Source organism: Alexandromys fortis, unplaced genomic scaffold (assembly GCF_014885135.2).
Source record: "Alexandromys fortis isolate MF-2015 unplaced genomic scaffold, M_Fortis_MF-2015_v1.1 scaffold_27, whole genome shotgun sequence".
Lineage (NCBI taxonomy): Eukaryota > Metazoa > Chordata > Mammalia > Rodentia > Cricetidae > Alexandromys > Alexandromys fortis.
In genome coordinates, this window is record NW_026067952.1 from 12,595,551 (window position 1) to 12,620,192 (window position 24,642).

The window sequence follows — 24,642 nt, forward strand, 5'->3', positions numbered from 1 at the left end:
ACTTCTGTCAAAATGGAGGAATAACTAGGTACTTCCTGCTTCAATGGCAGCCAGTAGAAAGCCATGAAAAGGCCTAGAGGGTCCATTCCCAACCCCTGGCCTGCCAAGGATCAGGCAGCTAGTTCAGTCCAGGAAACGTACAGATCAGCCAGAAGGAGGCTAGGAGAAGCCACAATTCAATAAAAAAGACACTATGGACAAATAAAGGCTGTGCAAACTTTCCTTAGTATATGAGTTTTCGGCTTGCATAAACTAGTGAGTACAGACAGCCTACCAACAGACAGATACACACCTGTTTTCTTCCAAAACTCCACAGGCACATATCCTGTTCCTGGCCTACTGGTGAATTCCCGCTGAGAATCTATACAAGAGAGATAAAGAGCAAGGAGTCAGAAGCTGTCTTTAGTCAGTATTCAAAACCCAAATTCTCATATATGCTAGGCAAATGCTCTAATAATAATCCCTAACCCTGACACAAAATTTCTTTTTATCAGACTTCTCATTACCACCTAGATCCAAACATCTATGCTTCGTTCATGGTAAGTGCTTCACCAATGGGTCACACAAAACTTGGGACATCAAATAAATAAATTCATTGTATCTTGACTAAGAATCAAGCCCCAGGCTCCCTTTTATTACTTTTAGTCAAAATGTCCCTATCCTTGAATTTTGTAGCTCAGGCAAGCCTTGAATTCATTCTTTCTTCTCAAGTAGCTGGGCATATTATGGGCCTGTGCCAGGAAGTTCAGACCAAAAATGACAAAACAAAGAACTGGGGGAATTCTCTTTAAATATGAACACAGAAATATTTTTAAGACAACACTAATTTGTTACTAAGTGTTGCTATGAGAAATTAAACAAGGAGAAAGTACTTCTACAATTTTATCTTTCTTTTCTGTATTATAATCTGGGCTTTGCTGGGGTGGGAGACATTTCAGTATGTCACAACTCAGGAGGGCCTCAAACATAAACTCTTCCTGCCTCAGCTTCTAGAGAGCTGTTGCATATGGCCTTTACATAGTCCAGTTACTTGTAAAATAGCACTTAACTAGGCACGCTTTTAATCCCAGCATTAAGGAGGGAGAGGAAGGCGGATCAATTTGAGCTTGAAGCCAGCCAGGGTTACATAACAAATTCCAGACTAACTAGAGCTACAGGGTGAAACATGTCTCAAAACCAAAACAAACAAAAATAGCACTTAAAAAAAAATATCACCTAGTCTACATAGCAAGTTCTAAGTCGACCAAAGCTATACAAGGAGGCTCTGTCATAAAAGGTGCTAAAGAGATGGCTCAGGGGTAACCGCCTGCCATGCAAGCTTGATAAACAAGTTACACCACTGGAGCCCCAAAATTTTGAGAAAAATCAGCTCTCAAAAATTGTCCTTTGAGCCGGGCGATGGTGGCGCACGCCTTTAATTCCAGCACTCGGGAGGCAGAGGCAGGCGGATCTCTGTGAGTTCTAGGCTAGCCTGGTCTACAAGAGCTAGTGCCAGGACAGGCTCCAAAGCTACGGAGAAACCCTGTTTCGAAAAACTTAAAAAAAAAAATTGTCCTTTGACCTCCACAGGTACACTGTGGCACTTGTGCCCATATATAAACCAGATAGGCATTTAAGCATGCACCCATATGATTTTTAAAATAACGAAAAACAAAATTCTTTTTGAGGCAAGGTCTATGTAACCCTGAATATCCTAGAACTCTCTAATAGGCTGTTCTCTGATGCCTCTAAAATTTTGCAATTAAAGTTGTGCACCATGCTAGTAAGAGACTTTCTTAAAGAAAACAATGCCCATCATACTCCAATATAACAGTTTAGTCCACATTGTGAATTCTGCTTTCCTTCTAAAACTGACACACAGTGAAAAAATAAACAAACCCTATTTATCTAGAAACACATTATTTAGTGTGTTTAATACTGTAGGATAGAAATGCCCATTCCTTCATTTAGGAGAGGCATTGCCATTCATTACCTATCCTGCCATTTTTCTTTTTCTTTAAAAGCTGTGTATTTAGCCTAGTGGTGGCTCACACCTTTAATCCTAGTGGTCAGAAAGCAGAGGCAGGAGGATCTCTGTAAATTCGAGGTCAGCCTATCCTACACAGTGAGTTCCAGGACAACCAGGGCTACATAAAAAACCCTGTCTAAAAAACCCAAACCAACCAAACAAAGATTTATAATTGATTTTCACTATGTATACGGTGTAGAATACTCCTTTATGACATGTGAAGATGTATGTGTCACTGTGACTGGTCTAGTAAGAAGCTAGGCAGCCAGTAGCTAGGGAGGAGGTATAGTATGGTCTTTTGGACAGAGAAGAGTGCTGGGAAAAAGAAAGACGGAGTTGCCAGCAAGATGGAGTGGGAGCAAGACATGAGAGAGGACAGGTAAAAGCCACAAGTCATGTGGCAATACAAAGATGAATAAAAATGGGTTAAGTTATAAGAGCTAGTGAGACAAGGCTAAGCAACATGTCAAACTTTTATAATTAATAATAAGTCTCCATTTCATTATTGGGGAGACAACTGTCCCAACCATAAATTCCGACTACATGTCTTTGAGTGTGAATCTGTACGAGTGCAGGTGTTTGCTTAAGTGAGATTCCCTAAGGCTGAAGGTACAAGTGGTTGTGAGCCACCTAAAGTCCCGTCCTCTGGAAGAGTATTTAGTGTTCTTAACTGTTGAGCCATGTCTCTAGCCCCTACTGTACCACTTTTTTCTCTTCTCTCACTCACCTTCTTTTCAGACAGGGTTTCATGAAGCTCAGGCTAGGAATTAACTTCTGAAATTCTTGTCTCAACTTAACAAATGTTGCAATCACAGGTGTACTCTAAAACCATACCCAGTTTTTGTGGTGCTAGAGACTAAACCCAGGGCTTAGTGCATGTTAAGTAAATACCAGGTCAACTAAGCTGTAGCCCAGACAAACGATACAACTGAAGTCAGACAGGTTGGCAATGTTCTCAGAATCTAAATAGGAGACACCGGGATCCAGGAAGTACTAAATCTAGAGTGACTAGAATTTACCAAATTGTCTTCATTTTGAAAGGGAGGTGCTAGTGATGACTTGGATAGGTCATAAAAATAGTAAGAACTGTTCCAGGCACAGTAGACAATATGGTCATTTCAGGTAGACCCTCAAGTCAGGGCAGTCTGTACAGAGCAGTGACAGCGCACAGAGCTGTGTTAGTGAGTGCTTCAGCCTGCACTCTGCCCCCTCGGCTGCACACATGCATGCTCAAGGGAGAAACGTACATGACCGTGGGTGTCCATCTTTAGCCAGGATCTCTAAATTGCTGCAGGGAATATTTGCTACGGGCTCAGATTTGTAAGGATGACCCAAGATTTCGCCTCATTTGTTTTTTGAAGTTTTAAATCAAAGGTGTGTGCACACGTGTAAGTTGTTTGTTTCTTGATATACCAGACATCCCATATAAAATGGTGCTGATTGATGGCTGGCTCAAGAGCCATGCCTGTCAAAGAAGAGAGAAAGTGGCAATCCTTAGCTGTTTAGGATAGGACACACATTATTAATGCTGGCAACTCCTCAAATTTTCTTCCAGTCCTTTGAGACTAACGGCTGTCTTCTTCGGAAAATGCTAGCACTGCCATAAGAAGAAATTCACTCTCTTTGATGAACATTTGGGAACTTTAGGTGGGCGGGTGGAGAAAGAGTGTGATCACAGATGGCCTGTCATTCATCTGTGCCTTTGGATAGGGCACCTTTGCAGAGTCTGGGGGAAAGTGATGGAACATTCTGGGGGATAACTAACTCAAGCTTCCTGGATGTACCCTCGGGAAGAGTTACTCATCTCTCCTGCATCAAGATGAACAACCCAGCTTTGCTTGAGCTAATCTTTGGAAGGCAGCTACCAGGAAGTGGAAGGTAATTGAGGAAAGAAAGAGAAGTAGGGTGAATAGCATCAAGAAGGAATATGTTGAGTGCAACCATCAAAGTACCTAATTGTGATGTGACATAAGTAACTGGTACTCTTTTCTTTCTCCCTCACTGATCTCTTGTACTGCTGAGCGGAACCCAGGTCACTGCTCAGACGAGGCAAATGCTCATCATTAAGTTATATTCCAGTCAAAGTTTAGCTGTCACCCAAGTTTCTGGCTAATAACTCCTTCTCCGTTGAGGCCACAGAATCCTGAATTTCTCCTCTTCTTGCTCTTACCTTATCCCCTACCAAACCTTTCTACATTGGGACTGGACATAACAAAATCATAGGAGTTGCTGGGCAGTTGTTCATGATGTAGTCTCAGGAAAGACAGGGCTTAATTAAAAGCAAGTTTGGGGTCAGTCTACTACAAAATGAGAACATATCTTAAAAACCAAACCCAGAAAGTAACAAAAGCAAACCTAACAATAACAAAACAGAGCTGGGCAGTAGTGGCACAGGTCTTTAATCCCAGCACTCGGGAGGCAGAGGCAGGCGGATCTCTGTGAATTTGAGGCCAGCCTGGTCTACAGAGTGAGTTCCAGGATAGGTTCCAAAACTACGCGTGGGAAACCCTGTCTTGAAAAACCAAACCAAACAAACAAATAAACAAACAAACAAAATTTAAAAAGCAATGGGGGGGGGGGGACGTTGGCAAGATAGCTTGTTAACCTTGCTACTAAGCCTGAAGTACTAAATTCAATCCCTAGAACCAATATGGTGTGGTGGGAGGAAATAGCCAACACTCCACAAACACGGCACACAAACACAACACATACACAACTAAATAAACACAGTTAGGCATGGTGACACACACCTTTAATCCCAGCACTTGGGAAGTTGAAGCAAGAGGACTGCGTCCACCTAAGGTACATACTAAGGTGCTGGGGAACCTCCTTGAAGTCTGAGCTAATAGGCCAACCAGTTTACAATTAATGCAGGCTTCTGTGTTTTTATTTTGAACTAAATGGCTGCGGGGCTGGGCAGGCCAAAAACCTGTCAACAGTAAGATTCTCAAAAACAAACCAAACAAATGCTACAGAACAAACAAACCAATGAACTCAGATTTGACGTTTTAAGTGCAGTGAAAGGTGCTGCTCTTTCCAGGCTCCTGCTCTAGGTCCTTACCGCTGCTGAGAGAATCTGTGCTCCCGGGGCTGTGCTGTCTGGAGACCAGGTCAGTCCCAGTTTTCCTCATCTCTGTGTTCTCATTAAATCGCCTTTTCCAATAGTTGAGTTCTTCACGATCAGATTCCTGACAACGCCTCAGAACTGCCATAGAGCGCCTTGTCTTCTCTACCATTTCCATAATGCAATTCAGGGCCTGAGCCAGACAGAAAGTGAGGCATAGATAATAAACTTTAACAAGGAACAGTGAAAATCAAGGATGGACAAAAAACTCACAGATTTCAAACCTTAGGAATAAAGTTTATATTGGAAAGTCAATTCTTATACCTTGTTTTTTTTTACTTTTTTTCTTTTTATACCTTGGTTTTTTTTTTTTTAATAATTTATTTTACGCATAGGGGTGTATGCGCTTATGGGTTGCCCTCAGAGATCAGGGAGAGAATATGGAACTAGAGTTACTGATGGTTGTAAGCTGCCATGGGGATGCTGAGCAGCAGATCTGGGTCCTCTGCAAGAGCAGCGAGTGCTCTTAACCACTGAATCATCTCTATGTCCCTCTTACACCTTGTTATTCTCTATACACAGCTATCTTTTCCTGCCCATGGAGGTATTGGTTCTAGAACCCTCCAGGAACACTAGAAGTGCTCCAATTCCCTCATAAATAATGTGTGGCATTTGCATACAACCTGTGCACATCTACCCACATACTTATGTTACTTCTAAATTATAGTACCCAATGATTAAAAAAGGGGGTCTTTATACAGGTCAGCAAGATGACAGCTCAGAAGGTAAGGGATACTTGCTGCCTCTGGAACTCACAGGATGGAAGGAGAGAACTGACTCCTGAAGGCAGTCCTCTGACCATCTCATATCATGACAATTTTTTTTAAAGAAGCCTAGGTTTAATGGATGTCAGCACTCCCCCCACCCCGGGTCGGGGGGGAACAGAAAGGGAAAAGGGGAGACCACTTGTTCGTTCTCGGGGGGGGGCAGTTTAAATAGCCAATGGGAGTGGTCTTGAGCAATTTTTTATTTTAAACAAACAAACAAACAAGCAATCTGCTGATCTGTAAGCTAATACCTCAGTGAGTAAAGGAACTTTTCACCAAGCCCGAGTACCTGGTATTATCAGACAAATCTAGATGTTTCATAAAAATGCAATCTGGGGCTGTCTCTGTGACAGACACATGCATATACACAAATGCACTACTCCCTAGGTAAGGAACCAAGGTCAGATGATTGACAATGATGCTGATAGTAACAATAATAATCATACATATCTTAGATAAGCCACAATGTGCAATTTTAAAGTAGACACTGGGGGCTGGAGAGATGGCTCAGAGGTTAAGAGCACTGGCTGCTCTTCCAGAGGTCCTGAGTTCAATTCCCAGCAACCACATGGTGGCTCACAACCATCTGTACTGAGATCTGGCGCCCTCCTCTGGCATGCGGGCATACATCGAGGCAGAATGTTGTATACATAATAAATAAATAAATCTTTAAAAAAAATAAATAAAGTAGACACTGACTATTTTCAGGGAGAGCGGATGCTCTCCTCTGATGGGAAAGAGAACGTGAGTATATATCAGCATGTTAATTCTAATTGGATATATATTACAAATAATTATACATTTTTTTAAGGAGACAGATTACATAATTTTAGTGTGTGAGTGGGTTTATGTGTCTTCACGTGCACATTCCATGGCCCATGAGTGAGTTCAGAGGACAACTTGTGAGAGTTGGTTCTTGCCCTCCACCATATGGGTCTTGGGAATCAAACTCAAGTTTGGCATAAGCACCTTTGCCTACAGAGGCATCTCACTGAACCTTATTTTTTTAAATATTTATTTATTTATTATGGATACAATATTCTGTCTGTGTGTCTGCCTGTAGGCCAGAAGAGGGCACCAGACGCCNATTTTTTTAAATATTTATTTATTTATTATGGATACAATATTCTGTCTGTGTGTCTGCCTGTAGGCCAGAAGAGGGCACCAGACGCCATCACAGAGGGTTGTGAGCCACCATATGGTTGCTGGGAATCGAACTCAGGACCTTTGGAAGAACAGGCAATGCTCTTAACCACTGAGCCATCTCTCCAGCCCTGAACCTTATTTTTAAAGGAGAAAAAAAAAAAATCAAAGCTAAAAGAGGTATGGAGCTCACAAAGGCAGTAAGTAGCAAAGCTGGAACCTTTGCTTAACTATCTATAACATGATTACTTGCAATAGGAACTGGAGATGTCAGCCTAACACCAAGATTTGAGAATGACTCTACAGCCCTTCACCTGGGCAAGTGGTTAAAAGTCATGTCCACTTTAAACATGCATGAACTACTGGTAGCATTAAAAATGAAAAGAGCTGGACCCAGTGGTGCATGCCTGAATAGGAAAGTAAAAACAAAAGTGGGCGGGCAAAATGCTAAGGCATGTAATGGTAAAGGGCGTTTGCTGCCAAGTCAGAAGACCAAATAGCTGTCCTCTGACTCTCCATACTCAAGTCATGGCATGTACACAAAGTGCACTCATGACAGCGTTCATGCACACACTAATCCATACCAAATCCACAAACAGATTAAAAAGGAGCAAAACAAACTATAAAGATTTAAAAGCAATATGGTCTGAGGAAAACAAAGAAAACACGCTGAGAGATTCTTACATGGTCAAGATGTTTCCACTCGTCAGCCCATTCCCTCTCTGTCAGACGGTGGTCCACCAGCTCATCTTGGTAGCCTCCATTCAGACCTATCAGAAAAAAGAGATTACATTTAAAGAATACAGAGCAACTGAATAATATCAAGGGTACACACAGTTGTGTCAACTTGGAGCACACTACTAAGAGTAAGTTAACATATCTGGTGTGAGACCCACAAAATGACACAAGCATTAATGCTAGCCAATAAAGAGCTGGTATTCAGATCAAATGACAACAGGTACAGCTCAGTGACAGAATGTTTAACTAGCATACACTAGGCCCAGGGTTCCATTCCCAGCATTTTTGGGGTGTTGACTTCCAAACTCTTCAATTGTAAAGACAAATACCCCAGAAGAAAAACAATCACAAGACACACAGGTTATATCAGAAAAGGAAGTACAGATAGTTTTTATAAACATCTTCTAAGGTCAACAAATAAACAAACAAACCCTATTTATCTAGAAACACATTATTTAGTGTGTTTAATACTGTAGGATAGAAATGCCCATTCCTTCATTTAGGAGAGGCATTGCCATTCATTACCTATCCTGCCATTTTTCTTTTTCTTTAAAAGCTGTGTATTTAGCCTGGTGGTGGCTCACACCTTTAATCCTAGTGGTCAGAAAGCAGAGGCAGGAGGATCTCTGCAAGTTCGAGGCTAGCCTGTCCTACACAGGGAGCTACGTTATTAGGGGCTGTGTCCTTTTCCATTGTTCACATAAGCATTTATTCATAATCAACTTTCTGGAAAATAAAGTATCAGAAATAGTCTGTTGAGTTGGATATCTATGGTGGCTTGAATCAGAATGGGCCCTGTAGGCTCCCACAGCTGAATGTTTAGTGACCAGAAAGGCACTACTTGAAAGGATTAAAAGGTATGTTACTAGGGGTGGGCTTTGAGGTTTCAAAAGTCCAAGCCAGGCCCAATGGTTCTCCCATCCTCTAGAGCCTTCGGATCCCGATCCAGACCTCTCCAGCACCATGCTTGCACCATGCTGCATGCTGCCATGCTTTTTGCCATGCTGAAAATGGACTAAACCTCTGAAACTATAAGCCAGTCCCAATTAAATACTTTGTTTTATAAGAGTTGCTGTGGTCATGGCCTCCTGACAGCAACAGAACACTGACTAAGTCAGTCAGTTAAAGCACACATCTTTAACTCCATTACATGCAAAGTATGGCGCAAGACAATTGGGGTTTGCTCTTCCGCTAAGAATTGCTATCTTCTAATGCCTAAGCACTTGTACATTTTATTGTAAATACGTTTTTATATATTGCATAGAACATATATCCTAAAATTACAGCTCTACGGTAGGCTATAGTGTCCATAGAGTTCATTCTAGGAGAGAAAAGGGGAGTGGACCAGTATTAACAGGGCAGACAAGGAAAGGTCAAAGGAAAACAAAGGAATTTTTTTTGGTGAACCTGGTGGATTCGTCATGGTAGGGGAGCAACAATTTCAAATTACACTTCCAGATGTAAATATATAGTTTTTTCTAAATTAGTAAAAATCTAACAAAATACCGTTATATCTAGAGTCTTAGGGTTTTTATAGCTATGAAGAAATACCATGACCACAGCAACTCTTATAAAGAAAATATTTGATTAGGGTGGCTCACTTACAATTTCAAAAGTTCAGTCCATTATCATCATGGTAAGAAGCATGGCTGCATGCATGGAAGTCAACTGACAGTCATGTTAAGGAAATCTTGAGCAAAAGAGATCTCAATGTCCACCCCCACCATGACATACTTCCTACAACAAGGCCACACTTCCTAATAGTGCCACTCCCTTTGGGGGCCATTTTATTTCAGACCCCACACCTAGCTTTTACCACTCTTCTCTCCCAAATGGGCACTGCGTATGAAGAGAAACAAAAAATCAATAGCAAGCCTAGTTCTTAAAACAAATCTGATATTAATATTGTTTGTGTCTTTGTATGCTCACGATGATGATGACGGCGCATGGAGAGCAGAGAACAACTTTCTGGAGTTAATTCTCTCCAGGAATCAGACTCAGGGCCAGGCTTACATGGCAAGTGCTTTATTCACTGAGCCTGCTTGCTGACCCCCATGTCTAGTTTTTAACAGTTAAACAAAGAGGCATGGGAGAGTAAGAATTGGATACCAGGGGCTGGAGAGATGGCTCAGTGGTTAAGAGCGCTGTCTGCTCTTCCAAAGGTCCTGAGTTCAATTCCCAGCAACCACATGGTGGCTCCAAACCATCTATAATGAGATCTGGCGCCCTTCTCTGGCGTTTGGGTATACATGGAGGCAGAAAGTTGTATACATAATAAATAAATATATCTTTAAAAAAAAAAAAAAAGAATTGGATACCAACAAAGACAACTTCAACATCAGGCAGTTTAAGAGCTGAATCTTGTCAAAGTCACTAGCTATGTTACACTGGCCACAGTTGCTTTGATCTTCTCTGTATGAAGAAATCAATGACTGCCTAGATCTTCTGGAATCAAATAATGTCACAGTAGCATAAATGCACGGAGCCAATGCTCTCATGGCCTTCACCATTCAGTAATAACTGCGTGAAGCATGAGGCCCTCGTGAGAAGATGCTAGTCAGCCTAGGCTAGAGTGGGAATGAGTCAATGTGGTCTCCACAAGGTATCCCTAACAAATGGAATACAAGAGAAACTCTACAAGATGGCAGCCTTTTTTTCCCCTGCCCAATAGATGCTGAGGAGTTAAACTCCAAAGATTCATCTATAAAAGAGAACGTGACAAAAAACGCTTTTCAAAACTGATTTCAAATTAGGACTCGGCTTTTTTTTTTTTAATTTGTTTTAAGATTTTGTTTATTGTAAGTACAGTTTTCTACCTGCATATATACCTACAGGCCATAAAGAGGGCACCAGATCTCATTACAGATGGTTGTGAGCCATCATGTGGTTGCTGAGAATTGAACCCAGGACCTTTGGAAGAGCAGTCAATGCTCTTAATCTCTGAGCCATCTCTCCAGCCCAGGACTTGACTTTTTAAATGGGAATGTTCATTCCTAAATTTAATAGTTACATAGGCTTGTGCTTCAGGCATTTCAAACCTTTAAAAAAAAAAAAAGCAGAAATGGCAATGTTATCTTCATTCATTTCAGAAGCTGTTGCTCTCAGGCTCCATCAGATTCCACATGCAGAGTCAAAGCAGCTCTGACTGGCCTGAGACTCATGTAAATCAAGCTAGCCTCAAAACTTGGGGTGATTCTAACACTACAGACAGATGTCACCATGCCCAGCCCTCTATTTTTTTGTCTATAGCACAGGTTAGCCTCAAACTCCTTATGTAGATGAGAATGGCCCTGAGCTGATCATCCTACCTCAGTCTCCATAGTATTGCAATTACAGACATGTGCCACTATGTCCAGCTGCACGACATCATCTTATCAACAGAAAAAAGGGCAATGATGATATTATTTGGCTTTATCACTGAATAGGAAAACAATCCATGGATTTCCTCCAGATTAAAGCATTGCCATGCTGCTGAGGTCACTTACTAAGATTGTGGTGCCTCTCACGAACTTCTCGGTGTTCTAGCATCTTGTTGGGTTCCCGATACAGGTGAGAAGTTGCAATGTCTTCTAAAGTATAGTGCTGAAGAGGTGGTGGAGTAGGATGGAACTGGCCCCCAGGATTCATGAGGGGCACAGTGAGGGCAGGGCTGTGCCGGGGAGCAGGGCTGATAGTACACACTCTCTTGGCAGGTGGTTCAGGAGGAACTGTATCTCTTTCAAAACTATTCTCTTCCCTCCTGTAGAGGAATCAGAAGTGCTTATAGGAGCCTGTCAAGAAGAGCTCATGGTAACATCCCTACCAAGTCTCAGGACAGATGCTTCTCCCCAGCAACACACCTGCTATAAAATCCAACCTTTAGATACTATGCACTTTCCAAAGCAGGAAGACTGTAAGGAATATTTATTTATTTTTGGTGCTGTATACTGCTAAGCACATGCTTAATACTGCTACATTCCCAACCTACCAGCCCTTATCTCAGTATGTTACCCAGGCTGGTCTTAGCCAAACTCTAGAGACCTGACTTTATTGTCTCTGCAGTAGCTGTGACTTCTGCTGTGTGTTCCCATACCCAGTTCAGAAACCATTTAACAAGAGGCATGAACTGAACTGTCTTCAGGGGCCAGACACAATGTGTAAATGATTGTTTATTCCAGTGTGAAGAAGAGAGGCTCAATAAGCAGAACTATAATAATGACACAGGACAGAAGAAACCAAACAGGACTAGGTTTGATGAAGTTTAGAAATGCTGGAAGTCAAATCTGACATTCTAGAGGTGAGTTGCTGGGAAGAAAATGTCTTAGTAACTTCGTAGGGGTTTCCACTACTCAAATTCAACTGTAGTAAGCTTTCTATTGTTCATAATACTGCTTCCACCAACAACCCATGCACTACTGTGGCACTATTACTATATTATCCATAATTACTACCTGAGGCCAGTCATGGCTTAAGGAACTGAACAATCCTAAGAGCTGAGGCTTCATTTAACCTGTGGAGTTGGCTATATCTTGAGATAGAGAACAACAGTAAAGGACAGGCTAACACCTGCTGTAGTACTGGCTGCTTACCAGATATGAGGGCCCCACATATTTAGTTAAAAAAAAAAAAAAAACACATTATTTTTGCTGGTGGCTGAATGAAAAAGAGTGAGGGACTGAGGTTCCATTTCTGGAACAGTTAATCATCTGGACAGTTGTTGGGTCAAAGGAATACTAATCTTGGAAATTCTATGACATTATCTGTCTACAAACCAGCATCCAAACCCTCTTTCTTTTAAAGCAAAGAATAACTCTAGAAAAACAGAACAGATCTCTTCTCTGCTTACCTTTCCGGACTGGGCCTCTTTCCATTTCCATGAACCTCCATAAGCAGTTCAGAAGAGTCAGCAGGAGATGCGATACTGGTGTTGAGCAGAAGGTGCTCGTGCTGGGCCAAGTACTGGGATGGGGTCTGCTTGGCAGCCCGGGCACAGTGCAGCAGTTCTCGCTGCAGCAGGGGCAGGTTGGCCTTGAAAAGAAAGAGGCAGTTTTCCCATCTGCTGAGCTCTACCTACCAAGATTAGCATCTCAATGAGCTTTCCCAGACCAAAACCCCCTTGGATTTCTCCCTCTAACACTCGCTAGTAAAGTGACATCAAAATAGTACAGGGGCATTTTTATTTGAGTCACTGGTTGGTCTGTTTCTTCACTGAGGAAGATGTCAATCTTCTTAGAAGGACTATATCGTAGTTAACTTCTATGGCTTGATACAGAGTACAATAAAGGTTTGTCGAACACAGAATTTAAAAACATTCTATCCCCCCCCCCCTCTATTTCTCTCTCTCTCAATTGTGTGTTTGTTTATGTGAGTGCAGATGCTCTGGAGCTGGAGTTACAAGGGGTCATGGGCCACAGCACTATAGGTGCTGTACATTAAACTGAGATCCTCCACAAGAGAAACAAGGACTCTAAGCACTAGGCTGTCCCTCTAGCCCTAAAACAGACATTTTCAGTAAGGACTGTTCAGTCTGGGAAACAGGACTAGGGCCAAATGCAGACATGGCAAACACTCTATTACTAAACCACATCTCCAGCACCTAAAATACACATTTTCTTGAAGACGAGCCAGTTAGAGAATTACCTACTGCCTAAAAAGGAGAATTACAAGCCCTAGTTTGTCTCTTCTGAATCACAACCCTTCTCTGCTGGTGGCACTCAACTTTCTCTTAGGGCTCTCCAGAGAGATTTTGGAATCCTGCAAAGAAGGATTACTGTGGAAATACAGTTTGAAGAGGAGTGCTGGGAATAAGATAATTTGGAAAAGGAAAATTATGTTCTGCTATTTTTCCTTCTCATACTAAGAAAACTATTGGTAGATAAAAAACAAAATAGGGTGAGGAAATGGTTCATCACTTAAGAGCACTGACTCTTCTTTCAGAGGACCCAGGTTCAATCCCCAGCACCCACATGGCAGTTCACAACTATGTTTAACTCCAATGTAACTCCAAGATCTGACAATGTAACACAGAAATACATGCAGGCAAAATGCCAATGCACATAAAAATAAATAAATTATAAAAAACAAACAAAACCACAAAAATTCCCTATACTTTTAAACTTCAGAATCCTAATTCTCTCTCTCTGTATATATATAAAAAACATGTGTAAATTATATACACATACACACACATATGTATAAAAGATCCCCCCCAATTTAAACATAATTCAGGGAGAGCCTATAATGAATGCCTTTACTTCAAGGGACAAATGAGCAAATGAGAAGTTTTAATACATGCAAGTAGTCACCCCTCACTGAGGGTTAATTTAGCAGGCACCATAATTAGTGGCTGTTTAAAGCAGAAATAAATTGACAAAAACGAAAATGCTAGCCAAAAAGCTGCCGTAACAACCTACCTCATGCTGTTTTCCAAATAACACAGTTAAGAATAGAGAATCTGACAATATGAAACACTTCTTAAGTCTGGTCTAGAATTTCAATCTTACAACTGTAAAAACTTAATTAAAAAAGAAAACATGTCAGATCTTTACATTTGTGACATGTGTCCTTTGGTAAATACAGAAAAACATAGATAATTATGTACTATTACCACAAATTTCATAAACTGTTTTTTGATTCTAAAGTCTCAGTAAATAACTGTCTAAAAATTCAGATACAAAGAAAAGACAAGCCTGGCAGTGGTGGTGCACATCTTTAATCCCAGCTCTAGGAAGGCAGAGGCTGGTGGATCTATGTGAGATCAAGGCCAGCCTGGTCTATAGAGTGAGTTCCAGGACAACTAGGGCTATGCAGAGAAACTGTGTCTCAAAGAGACAGACAGACAGGGTCCATGCAGCTTAGCTGCTCCATGGCTGGAGTGCTTTCAGCTACCGAGATTTCCATGCTGTCAAGAACTGTCAAATTCAGGCATGCACAGTCCAGACCAGAACCTCTTCCTGGCCAACCTATTCTGGCTACAGTCCAAAATGGTTCTAAGAACAGGTAATAGGCCTGGCAAGATATCCTACACCTCTAGTTTGAGCACTCAGGAGGCTGAAACTGGAGGACCACAAATTCCAGGCCAGTCTGGGCTATATAAAGAAGCTGAGTCTCAGTGAACAAAAACAAACTAATATCAGTATTTTGGAAAGGGATATATTATTTTGATGCTTTAACATTTTCTTGGGGTTGGATGGCTCAGTGGGTGAAGGCACTTGCTGCCGAGACTAATAATCTGAGTTTAATACTAGGGAGAAACAACTCCTGCAAATTATCCTTTGATCATAGATGTGCTGTGATAGCCCTCCAATTCAAATTAAAAAAGAACATTTTCTTAGGAAATGAAAGTAAGTTAAAGGAGAGCAAAAGGGGCATTACTTGTTTGACCAAAGTAATAGCAGACTTTGTTACCTTTGTTAGCTAAGACACAGAATTAATTCTAAATATTTATCTCATACATGAAAATATAAAATCCAAAATATCTTAACTGAACATAATAAATCTGTAGTACAAATTTACTAATAAAAGTAACAGCATGTTTTTTCAGGGAGAAGGGTATTATTTAGTTTATCTGGATTTCAAGTGGTATTCCTCACACTAAATCAACAGCAAATGTTCATCTGTGTAAAGCATTCTTAGTGTTAGAAAACCACATGGTGGGCTAGATTTGTTCAAACTAGTTGACAACAAAACTCTAATCTTTCCTTTTCATTTTCGCCGTGTAAAAAAGAATAGCTGATGTAAGTAAAAATAACTGTTGTATTTGACATGAATTGTTTCTGGGAAAGTCACCTTAGAATGAGTTTTGTGTTTACATTTTCAGTAACTGATCTGTGGGGCTGGAGAGATGGCTCAGCAACTAGGGTATCTGCTGTTCTTACAGAAGATTGAGATTAGATTGCCAAAAATGTCTGAAACTCCAGCTCCACAAGATATAACTCTTCAGGCTGGAGAGATGGCTCAGTGGTTAAGAGCATTGCCCGCTCTTCCAAAGGTCCTGAGTTCAATTCCCAGCAACCACATGGTGGCTCACAACCATCTGGAATGAGGTCTGGTGCCCTCTTCTGGCCTGCAGACATACACAGACAGAATATTGTATACATAACAAATAAATAAATATAAAATAAAAAAAAATATAACACTTCTTCTGGTATATGTACAGAAAAGTTAAATTTAAATAAATTTAAAGTTAAATAAAACCCTTAAAATTATTTTAAAGAGTAATAATTGTGACCTATGAATGTTATCTATTGTGTTACCTATTCGGGAAAATAATCTTTATTGTTTTCAAGACAGGATTTCTTTGTATAGACCTAGATGTCCTGGAACTAACTCTGCAGACCAGTTTGGCCTTGAATGCACAAAGATCCCCCTGCCTCTGCCTCCTGAGTGCTAAGATTAAAGGCGTGTGCCACTACAGCCTTGATGGGAAAATAATCTTTATTGTTATTAGTTTTTTTTTTTTGGGGGGGGGGCACATCGGTATTTTACCTGCATGTATGTTTGTGTGAAGGTGTTGGATCCCCTGGAACAGGAGTTATAGACAATTATAAGCTGCCATGTGGGTGCTGGGAATTGAACCTGGCTCTTAACCTCTGAGCCATCTCTCCAGCCTGTTATTAGTTTTAAATTAGCAATGCCACTCAGAGCTTTGTGCATGAGAGTGAAATTCCAAGTCCTGGAAGTACTTCTCTGTTCGTTTTTTAAGAAAGGACCTCTGTAGCCCAGGCTGAACTACACAACCTGTGATCCTCCTGCCTCAAGCCTCCCAAGTACTACGACTGTGTGTCACCATGCCACATAGGAAAACAATTATTTAACTAGAGAAAATAGTAACTTTATACAAAAGTCATGACAATCATGGGAGAAAAGGCAGCAGTGGATGAAGCAACTGCACCTGTATCCTATGTACCATGCAGTGCCACCACTTACTGCAATTCTTTTAATTTTTTATTTTTTTTTGGTGGTGATAATTATTTACACAGATAGATTGTTTTTGGTTTTTTAGATGATCTTGCTGTGTAGCATTAGTTAGCTAGGAATTTGCTACATGGACAGGCTGGTCTTGAACTAGAGACAGTATTCCTGCCTCTGCCTCTTGGGATGCCAGGATTATAGGCATGTAGCACGATACACTAACCTATCTGCAATCCTTACCTAAAATTTATCAAATGACTTTAAGCTTGAAGGAGAGAAAGTTCCAGAAAAAAGCAAGCTGAGCTTCTTTGCAATCAATGCCCTTTAAACCATGAAGCTCTTGGGGCTGGAAAGATGGCTCACACTTAAAGAGCACTGTTCTTGAAGAGGACTCAAGTTAAATTCCCAGCACCCAGCTGGTTCGAAACTAGCAGTAAAGCCGGGTCCAGGGGATCCAACAACTTCCTCTGGCCTTCAAAGGCACCAACAATCACATGTATATATACACATTAAAAATAAAAAGTAATACTCATTAAAAGTTGAGAAATTGTTCATGATTAATACTGCATGCAATGTGTAACCATGGTTAACTAACAGACCCAGGATCATGCTATGCATGTTCAACAAAAAACACGGTTCTTCACTAGTGAAGCAGATGCATAATGGTGCACACCTTTAATCCCAGCACCAGGGAAGCAGAGGCAGGTGGATCTCTGTGAGTTTGAGGCTGGCTAGTCTGGTCTACAGAGTAAGTTCAAGGGTAGCCAAGGCTACACAGAAGAAACCCTGTCCCCCCCCAAAAAAAAAAAAAACAAAACAAAACAACAAGTCTTTTAGAATGCATCTGCACGGCAGAAGCATTACTAATGGTGCCAAGTCTTCCAAACAAAAGTTCTTGTTTTCTAAGGGCATCAAGCTCAGAGATGACCTATCACTATAGAGCCGGTGTTCTGGGCAGACAAGAATCTTGAATTTGTGTGTTTTGGTGCCATGCCACATTTATTCCTTATGCTCCTTATCAGTGACTACTTGTCTGTTAAGCCCTTTTCAGATACTTCATGTTAGCAGAGTAAAAAAAAGCAAGAGCAAAAAGCACATAGACTAGTCTGTGATGCACCAGGAAGTTGTTTCCACAGTGGGAGGTCATAAGGGCCTCCCCATGCCAACCACAGTTGTGTGAGAGAGGCCAGTAGGGAAGAGGAAAAGCAGCAGCCCTCAAATAGTACCTGTGGCAGAAACTGATGAGCCATGTAACAAGCTCTTTTCTCCTGAAATCTAGCCTAGATTTTCTATTCTCTGCTGTAATTAGGTGTACCATGTGACTGAGTCCTGTACAACGAGGGGGCAGAGACACAGAGTCATAAACAGACACTGGCTTCTTCAAAACCCTTTATGCAAGCATTCTCTCTAGCTCTCTCCCTCTACCTCACCCCTCACCCCTCAGCCATCAGCTATCTGGATTTGTACTCAATCATTTATTAAGCCACAGATTAAAGATTTTGGACTTTTCCTCAGTCTCTGGTCTTGAATGATATGGGAAGAGAGGTCCCCACTCCAAACTCCTTTTACTAGACTGATAATATGATGGAGGAATATATCAAAATTTATTAAACCACACACAAAAAGGCTTAATTTTGCTGTGAAGAACATTAGTGGGATACTAGAAAACATAAATAAAGTCTGTACACGAGACAGCAAATGTTGTCTAAATGTCAACATCTTGATTTAAGGACCCTGGACACAACTCCTGGAGAAAGCACTTATTTGGCAGGCTTGAAGCCCAAAGCTGGATCCCTAGTACCAAGAAAAAAAGAAAATTCTTAATTTGGAAATTTAGGAAAACTGGTTTGAAATTATATCCTTTTACAGCTTATCTGTGAGCATAAAATTACTTCCAAAATGAAAACACTTTTAAGAAAGTAAGCATGGTAATTTAGAACCGGGTGCCCAAAAGGTATGTAGGAAATACTAATTCTAGATAACATTAATTAGACTGTATTATCTGGGGTTTGAGGAAACACTGTCTTCCTGACACAAGTACCAAGCCTCTCTTTGTAAAGCGCAGGGGGTCTCCTCCTCTCAGCTATGAACACAGACTTTCCATCCTCAGACCACACCCAGAGGATTTAGTGGTATTTCCTCCACTTTCACAAACTTGCGTATTTCAGTCATCTTTGTTTTCTTTATTCCTTTTCTTGCTCCTGTATGCTAACTACAGTGTTTGCAAACAGAAATCATTCAGAGAACTGCAATTCTCATCATGTATGAAGCTAATTTACATGCTGTTTGCCTACCAGCCCAAATAAAACAAAGATATGAACTGTAGCAAGCTGTTCGGAGATCACAGGGCAGGGGTCAGCAGATCTTGAGGAAATGCTGAGGACAAATTGAAATGAATGCCTCTCAGAATTAAGAATTACCTTGAGAAATGGAATCACAAATGGACGAAGAGGAAAGTTTGTAGCCTCTTGGAGCTTGCAATGGAATTCTTCAATTGTCACTGTTGAGTTCTGAAAAGACAAATAATGTTCAACATCCAAAACTGGTACAACAGCAAAAAGAAGATTAAATGTATGGACAGACCAAAGAAATGATCTAAAATTTCCCTATGGTTGAACAAATAATACAGATTGGAGCAGAGAATAAATGACTCATGCCAGAGGAACAGACTCAAAGCCACATGTTTGGACAAAATAGGGCAGACTGGATCTCAGAGGAGTGAGCTGTCATACCAGACTGACTGCCTTCAGGTCAACTGTTACAGCACAAAGAGCATAACTATTTACTTTTGTTTAGTTTAGTTGTTTTCCCCCTCTCTAAAGAATGCACAGTTCAGCAGGAAAGCAGACAACAAAGTTGTTTATATTTGTAATAGTAAAATGACTCAGTGGGTAAAGATGCTTGCTGCCAAACCAGCCATCTCCTGCAGCTGTCCTCTGACTTCCATGCATGCACAGTGGCACAAAGTGTACACACACTCACATTAGATAAATGCACTGTTTTGATCTATCTGTTAGTTTTGATTTTTGAGACAGGGCCTCACTATGTAGCCTTGGCTGACTGAGACTCAAGAGATCCTCCTGACTCTGCCTCCAGAGTAGAAGGACTAAAGGCGTGCACTACTACATCTGGCTTTACATATAGTAATTTGTTTAAAGGTTCAGAAATTGTTATTTTGGGGAGACAGAAAATCCAAAGGGTAGGATGTTAGATTTAGTCTCAAGGAAGTATCTACAATGGACTTAGAAGATAAAGTACAGAGACAGAGATAGTCCCCCACACTTTGTTTGGTGGGAAGGCACTAAGGCTGGTCTGGAATGCTGGAATAATAGACATTAAAAAATAGGCATAGTGTTACATTTTTTTTGTGATTAAAATTAGAGTCTAACAAAGTTGCAAAAACCAATTAGAGGGGATGGATACATGGCTAATCAGTTAAGACACTGGTTTGATTCCCAGCACACATGGTGGCTCACAATCAGCTAAAACTCCAGTCTTAAGGGGATCTAGTGCCTTTCTCTAATCTCTGAAAGAACCAGACATGCATGTGGTACACAGACCTACAAGGAAGCAAAGCACTCATTCACATAAAATTATAGCTAACTATAACTTTATAACCTTTTTAAGATAAACAAAAATTTAGAAAGGTTATATTCAATGGGCCATTCCTTAAATCTTCACTGCTAACATCTCATTGTAAACCAAAAGATTTTTGTTTAGTGTATATGCGTCCTGACTGTATGTATGTACATGTAAAGTATGGAGAGGCCAGAAGAGGGCATCAGAACTCTGGAACACACCCATACCCACACATACACTAATGAATAAAAATTAAAATAGAATAAAAATATGTAGAAAGAAAAGGGACAAGAAAAGCTAGGCCTTTCTGGATGAGCGGACTATTAGCTGATCTGAGAATGTGGATGGCAAAACTTGTACAATGATATAAAACTTTCCCTTACTGAAAAGGTAGAAGCAACAACCTGGTGTTCCTCATACAGGACAGATAGATAAATAAAATGTTGTATACACAGATAGTAGAAAATGCCTTAACCTTTAGAAATGCATTTTCAGCCTGGTGCGATGCTCTTAATTTCAGCACTTAGGAGGCAGAGGCAAGGGATCTCTGTGAGTTCTAGGTCAGCCTGGTCTACAAATTGAGTTCCAAGACAGCCAGGACTGTTACACTGAGAAACCTTGACTCAGAAAAAAAATACAAAACAACCCTTGACTCAGAAAAAAAATACAAAACAACAACACATTCATTACATCACTGTTGAACCTTGAAAAGGTTTGGGGTGTAGCTCTGTTGGTAGAGTGTTTGCCTGGCATACACAAAGACCTGAATATGATCCCTAGTCCTACATAAACTGAACATGGTGGTGCATGATTATAATCCCAGCACTGGAAAGGTAGAGGCAGAAAAATATGTAGTTAAAAGTCACCTTCAGCTACACAGTAAAGTTAGCTGGGTTATGAAACATAACCTAGAAAAAAAATTAGATGAAAATAGCTCTGAAGTTGAATGGTGGTAGTGGTACTGGTGATAGTAAAGGCACAACAATGCCAATTTACTGCACCACAACCCTCAAAGTGACAAAACAGGCTCTCACAACTACTAAGCTCCACAGATACAGCACCAGAGCAAGTGAGAGCTGGAAAGGCTGAAGAAAACCAACTAAACACGAGCAAAGGAGACCCTGAGGATACACACTCCTCTAGCTCTCGAGCATTACACACTTGTGGTGCACATCCACACGTGCAGGTGGAACACCCACATATATAACATAGAAATAAATATATCTTGGAGCTGAAGAGATGGCTCAATGGTATGAGTATTGGCTGCTCTTCCTGAACACAATTCCCAGCACTCACATAGCAGCTTACAATGATCTGTAACTTCAGTCCCAGGGGACAACACACATGCTTTCTGACATCCTCTGACACTGAACACACATGGTGTACATAGATATATACAAGCAGAACACTCATATACATACAACAAAAATAAACTTAAAAAAAGGTTCACTTAGTCTCACTTCAATAATGTTAACTATTTCATCATAGTTTAAATTTTGACTAATAAGTAGGTTTCCTCTGAATAAATAAATGTATAGAAAAAAACTTCATACTTTCTCCAAGTGATAGAAATGGATCCCTGTTACACTGGATTCCATAAGATGAGCTAGGCATAGATGATTAACAAGATCCAGCCACATTCAGAGTTTTTACAGGATTCTTTGGGCAGAAGCACTGCATACATTTTCTTTGCTTTGGGGAGAGTATATTCTGTGTGGTGATGAGATGGGGGGAATATTAAGGAAGGCAGCACATGGATTCCTCCAGAATCTGCCCATGTCGATCTCCTTTACAATCTGCCTATCTATTTTTATTATGTCTCTGGAATGAATGTTAGCTGTGAGCACCACCATATGTCAAGTCTGGAAAAAGTAATCAATCTACAAATAGGGCGATAATAGGGACCCTTGACACACTGCCCCAAATGCATAAATAATTCAAATGTTTATCAAAAGCCAAAATATATAAATTGTGGTATAATAAAGCAGTACAACAAAATAATGGTAGCTCATGCCTGAAATCTTTGCACTAAGGAAGTAGAGGAAGGAGATCAAGAGTTCAAGGTCCTGGAATACACAGAGTTCAAGCTCAGCTATCTTATACCAGACCCTGTTTGGTTTTCGTTGGAGAGAGGGTCTCATACATTGCCTTGCTGGACTGAAACTATGTAACTCAGAATGATTTTGAACTTCTGATCTTTCTGTGTAAATATCCAGAGTACTGGGACTGTCCCCAAGGCTGTGGATACTGGGCAAGTACTCTGCCAACTGTGTTCCATGTCCTGCACTCCATTATACTGGAGAACCCCAGGGCTTTTCCTAGATTATATTTTGAGAGGAAATCCACTTTAAGGACTAGCACTAGTGGAAAAGAAAACAGAATGTTTTTATCAGGAGTGAATCTTAAGAGTATTTCATTTGGAAACACAAGAACTGGCAGCACTTCCCTTATAAATTGAGATTATTCAGTCTCACCAGATGGCAATACAGAAAGTTAACCCTTTAGAGCAAGCTCACTACGATCAGTACAGGAAAACGAAAGAAACCATGCACATGGAGCTCAACAACAGTGACTGCATAGAAACTATTTATTTAGAACATTGAACTTCTAATTTGACAAAATACTGTTTTGAAAACTAAAATTGGTTCGCAAATAATGCCCCAGCTCCTGAATATGCTGACACACAGAGAAGCTTCTATTAACTTGGCGGGACTGCAGCAGGCCTGCTGAAAGCTGCTTAGGTCAAATCCAAAGCCGCTGACTGGAATTAAAACAGTACCTTAGCTAATAAGACACATTATAGATTCTTTGGCAAATATATACTTCTATGAAATCTGTAATTCAACAATTTTTAAAAATTTTGTAAAACTAATGTAGTCCATAACACCTACATGATTTGGGAATGAGCAGGAATATCATAACTTCTTAGGCAGTGGGTAAAGGTAAAGCCACACTTACCACCAATGCTAGAACAAGAGTCCGAACCTTCTCGCCAATCTCAGGTGAGATGTCATTGCCAAACTGTTGCAGAGTCGTAAGAAAACGTTTCAACTTGCTGAGCTGCCGAGCACCACAAGTAGCTGGCAACTGTTGATTTGTTAGGGTAGATGACGTGGAAGAGGCAGGGCCATTGCTAAATCTCTGTGGTGGTGATGGAGCACCATTCAGGGTAGGAGGGGAATGGTTGATGCCATTGCTTACTAGAAGAAAGCCAGAATAAGATCAGTTGAGCACAGAACATAAGAGCCTTTGCTGACTTCCTCACCTTCTTCATCTCTTTTACTACTCATTTGAATTCTGTAAGGCATTATAGTATAAAAAAAACAAAAAAACTCATTTTTACCCTCAATGAGATTGTTGTGTACCAAGACAGACGGTCAGGAAATTCTTAAAGAATAAATAAAAACATTTACAAAGCAAACAAGCAGATACAACACAGACACAATTACTGTACAGTACTATGAATAAGAAAAAGCAATCTACAGGGGCTAGAGAGATGGCTCAGCAGTTAGGAGCATTGGCTGCTCTTCCAGAAGTCCTGAGTTCAATTCCCAGCAACCATATGGTGGCTCACAACCATCCATACTAAGATCTGGTGTCCTCTTCTGGCATGCAGGCAGACATACAAGTAGAATATTAGATACATAATGAATAAATAAAATCTTTCCTTGGAAAAAATTATAGGCACAGAAAGAGCTATAGTTAAATTATAGACACAACAGTGCTTAAGGTGGGCTAGAGACTGACTGGAAATTCATATGTTTACTTTTTCCCCCTAAAGATCTCATTTTTATGTGTATGAATGTCTTGCCTGCATGTTTATCTGTGTATCACATGTGTGTCTGGTGCACATGGAGGTCAGAAGAGGACATTGGATCTCTTGGCACTGAATTAACAGACAGTTATCAGCTGCCATATGAGGGCTGGGAAACAAACCCCAGTCCTCTGCAAGACCAAAAGGAGCATTTAATCCCTGAGTCATCTCCCTCAGAACCTCCTTTTCTTTCTTTTTCTTAGACAGCGTCTTGCACAGTAGCTTTGAACTTGCTACAATTCTCCTGCACTGGCCTCCAGAATGCCATTATTGTAGGTGTGACCCAGCACATCCAGCTTCCTGTTCACTTCACAAATGTTCCAAGAATCTCAAAGAAATCAGACACAAGTTAGCACGTGAAAAATATCATTAGAGAAAAAGAATTATACTAATGTCAAAGACATTTTCAGGTTCTATCTTTATGATCTAATTCTCATAAAAATATATAACTCTTTGACCATTCAAAATACTAATGTCCTTTAGAGTAGTTTTCCCCTTGTCTTGACACAGATTGGTAAACAATGCAAAATTCTTGGTCATTCAGAGAAAATACCTTCTAAAATTAGAATGTTCCTAG

At 40.6% G+C, this 24,642-nt stretch overlaps 1 protein-coding gene across 4 annotated transcripts in view; it reads right to left on the reverse strand.

The window, feature by feature from the left end:
- Positions 1 to 24,642, reverse strand: part of Cbfa2t2 (CBFA2/RUNX1 partner transcriptional co-repressor 2) — a 96,041-nt gene that overhangs the window by 11,302 nt on the left and 60,097 nt on the right. For all 4 annotated transcript variants that reach the window (XM_050150981.1, XM_050150983.1, XM_050150982.1 and 1 more), the window contains 7 exons: positions 23,210 to 23,451; positions 19,093 to 19,182; positions 12,606 to 12,787; positions 11,266 to 11,519; positions 7,727 to 7,812; positions 5,070 to 5,265; positions 293 to 361 (listed from right to left, as the gene is read on the reverse strand). In XM_050150981.1, the coding sequence (XP_050006938.1) occupies positions 293 to 361; positions 5,070 to 5,265; positions 7,727 to 7,812; positions 11,266 to 11,519; positions 12,606 to 12,787; positions 19,093 to 19,182; positions 23,210 to 23,451 (1,119 nt within the window). The remainder of the gene's footprint in view (positions 1 to 292; positions 362 to 5,069; positions 5,266 to 7,726; positions 7,813 to 11,265; positions 11,520 to 12,605; positions 12,788 to 19,092; positions 19,183 to 23,209; positions 23,452 to 24,642) is intronic.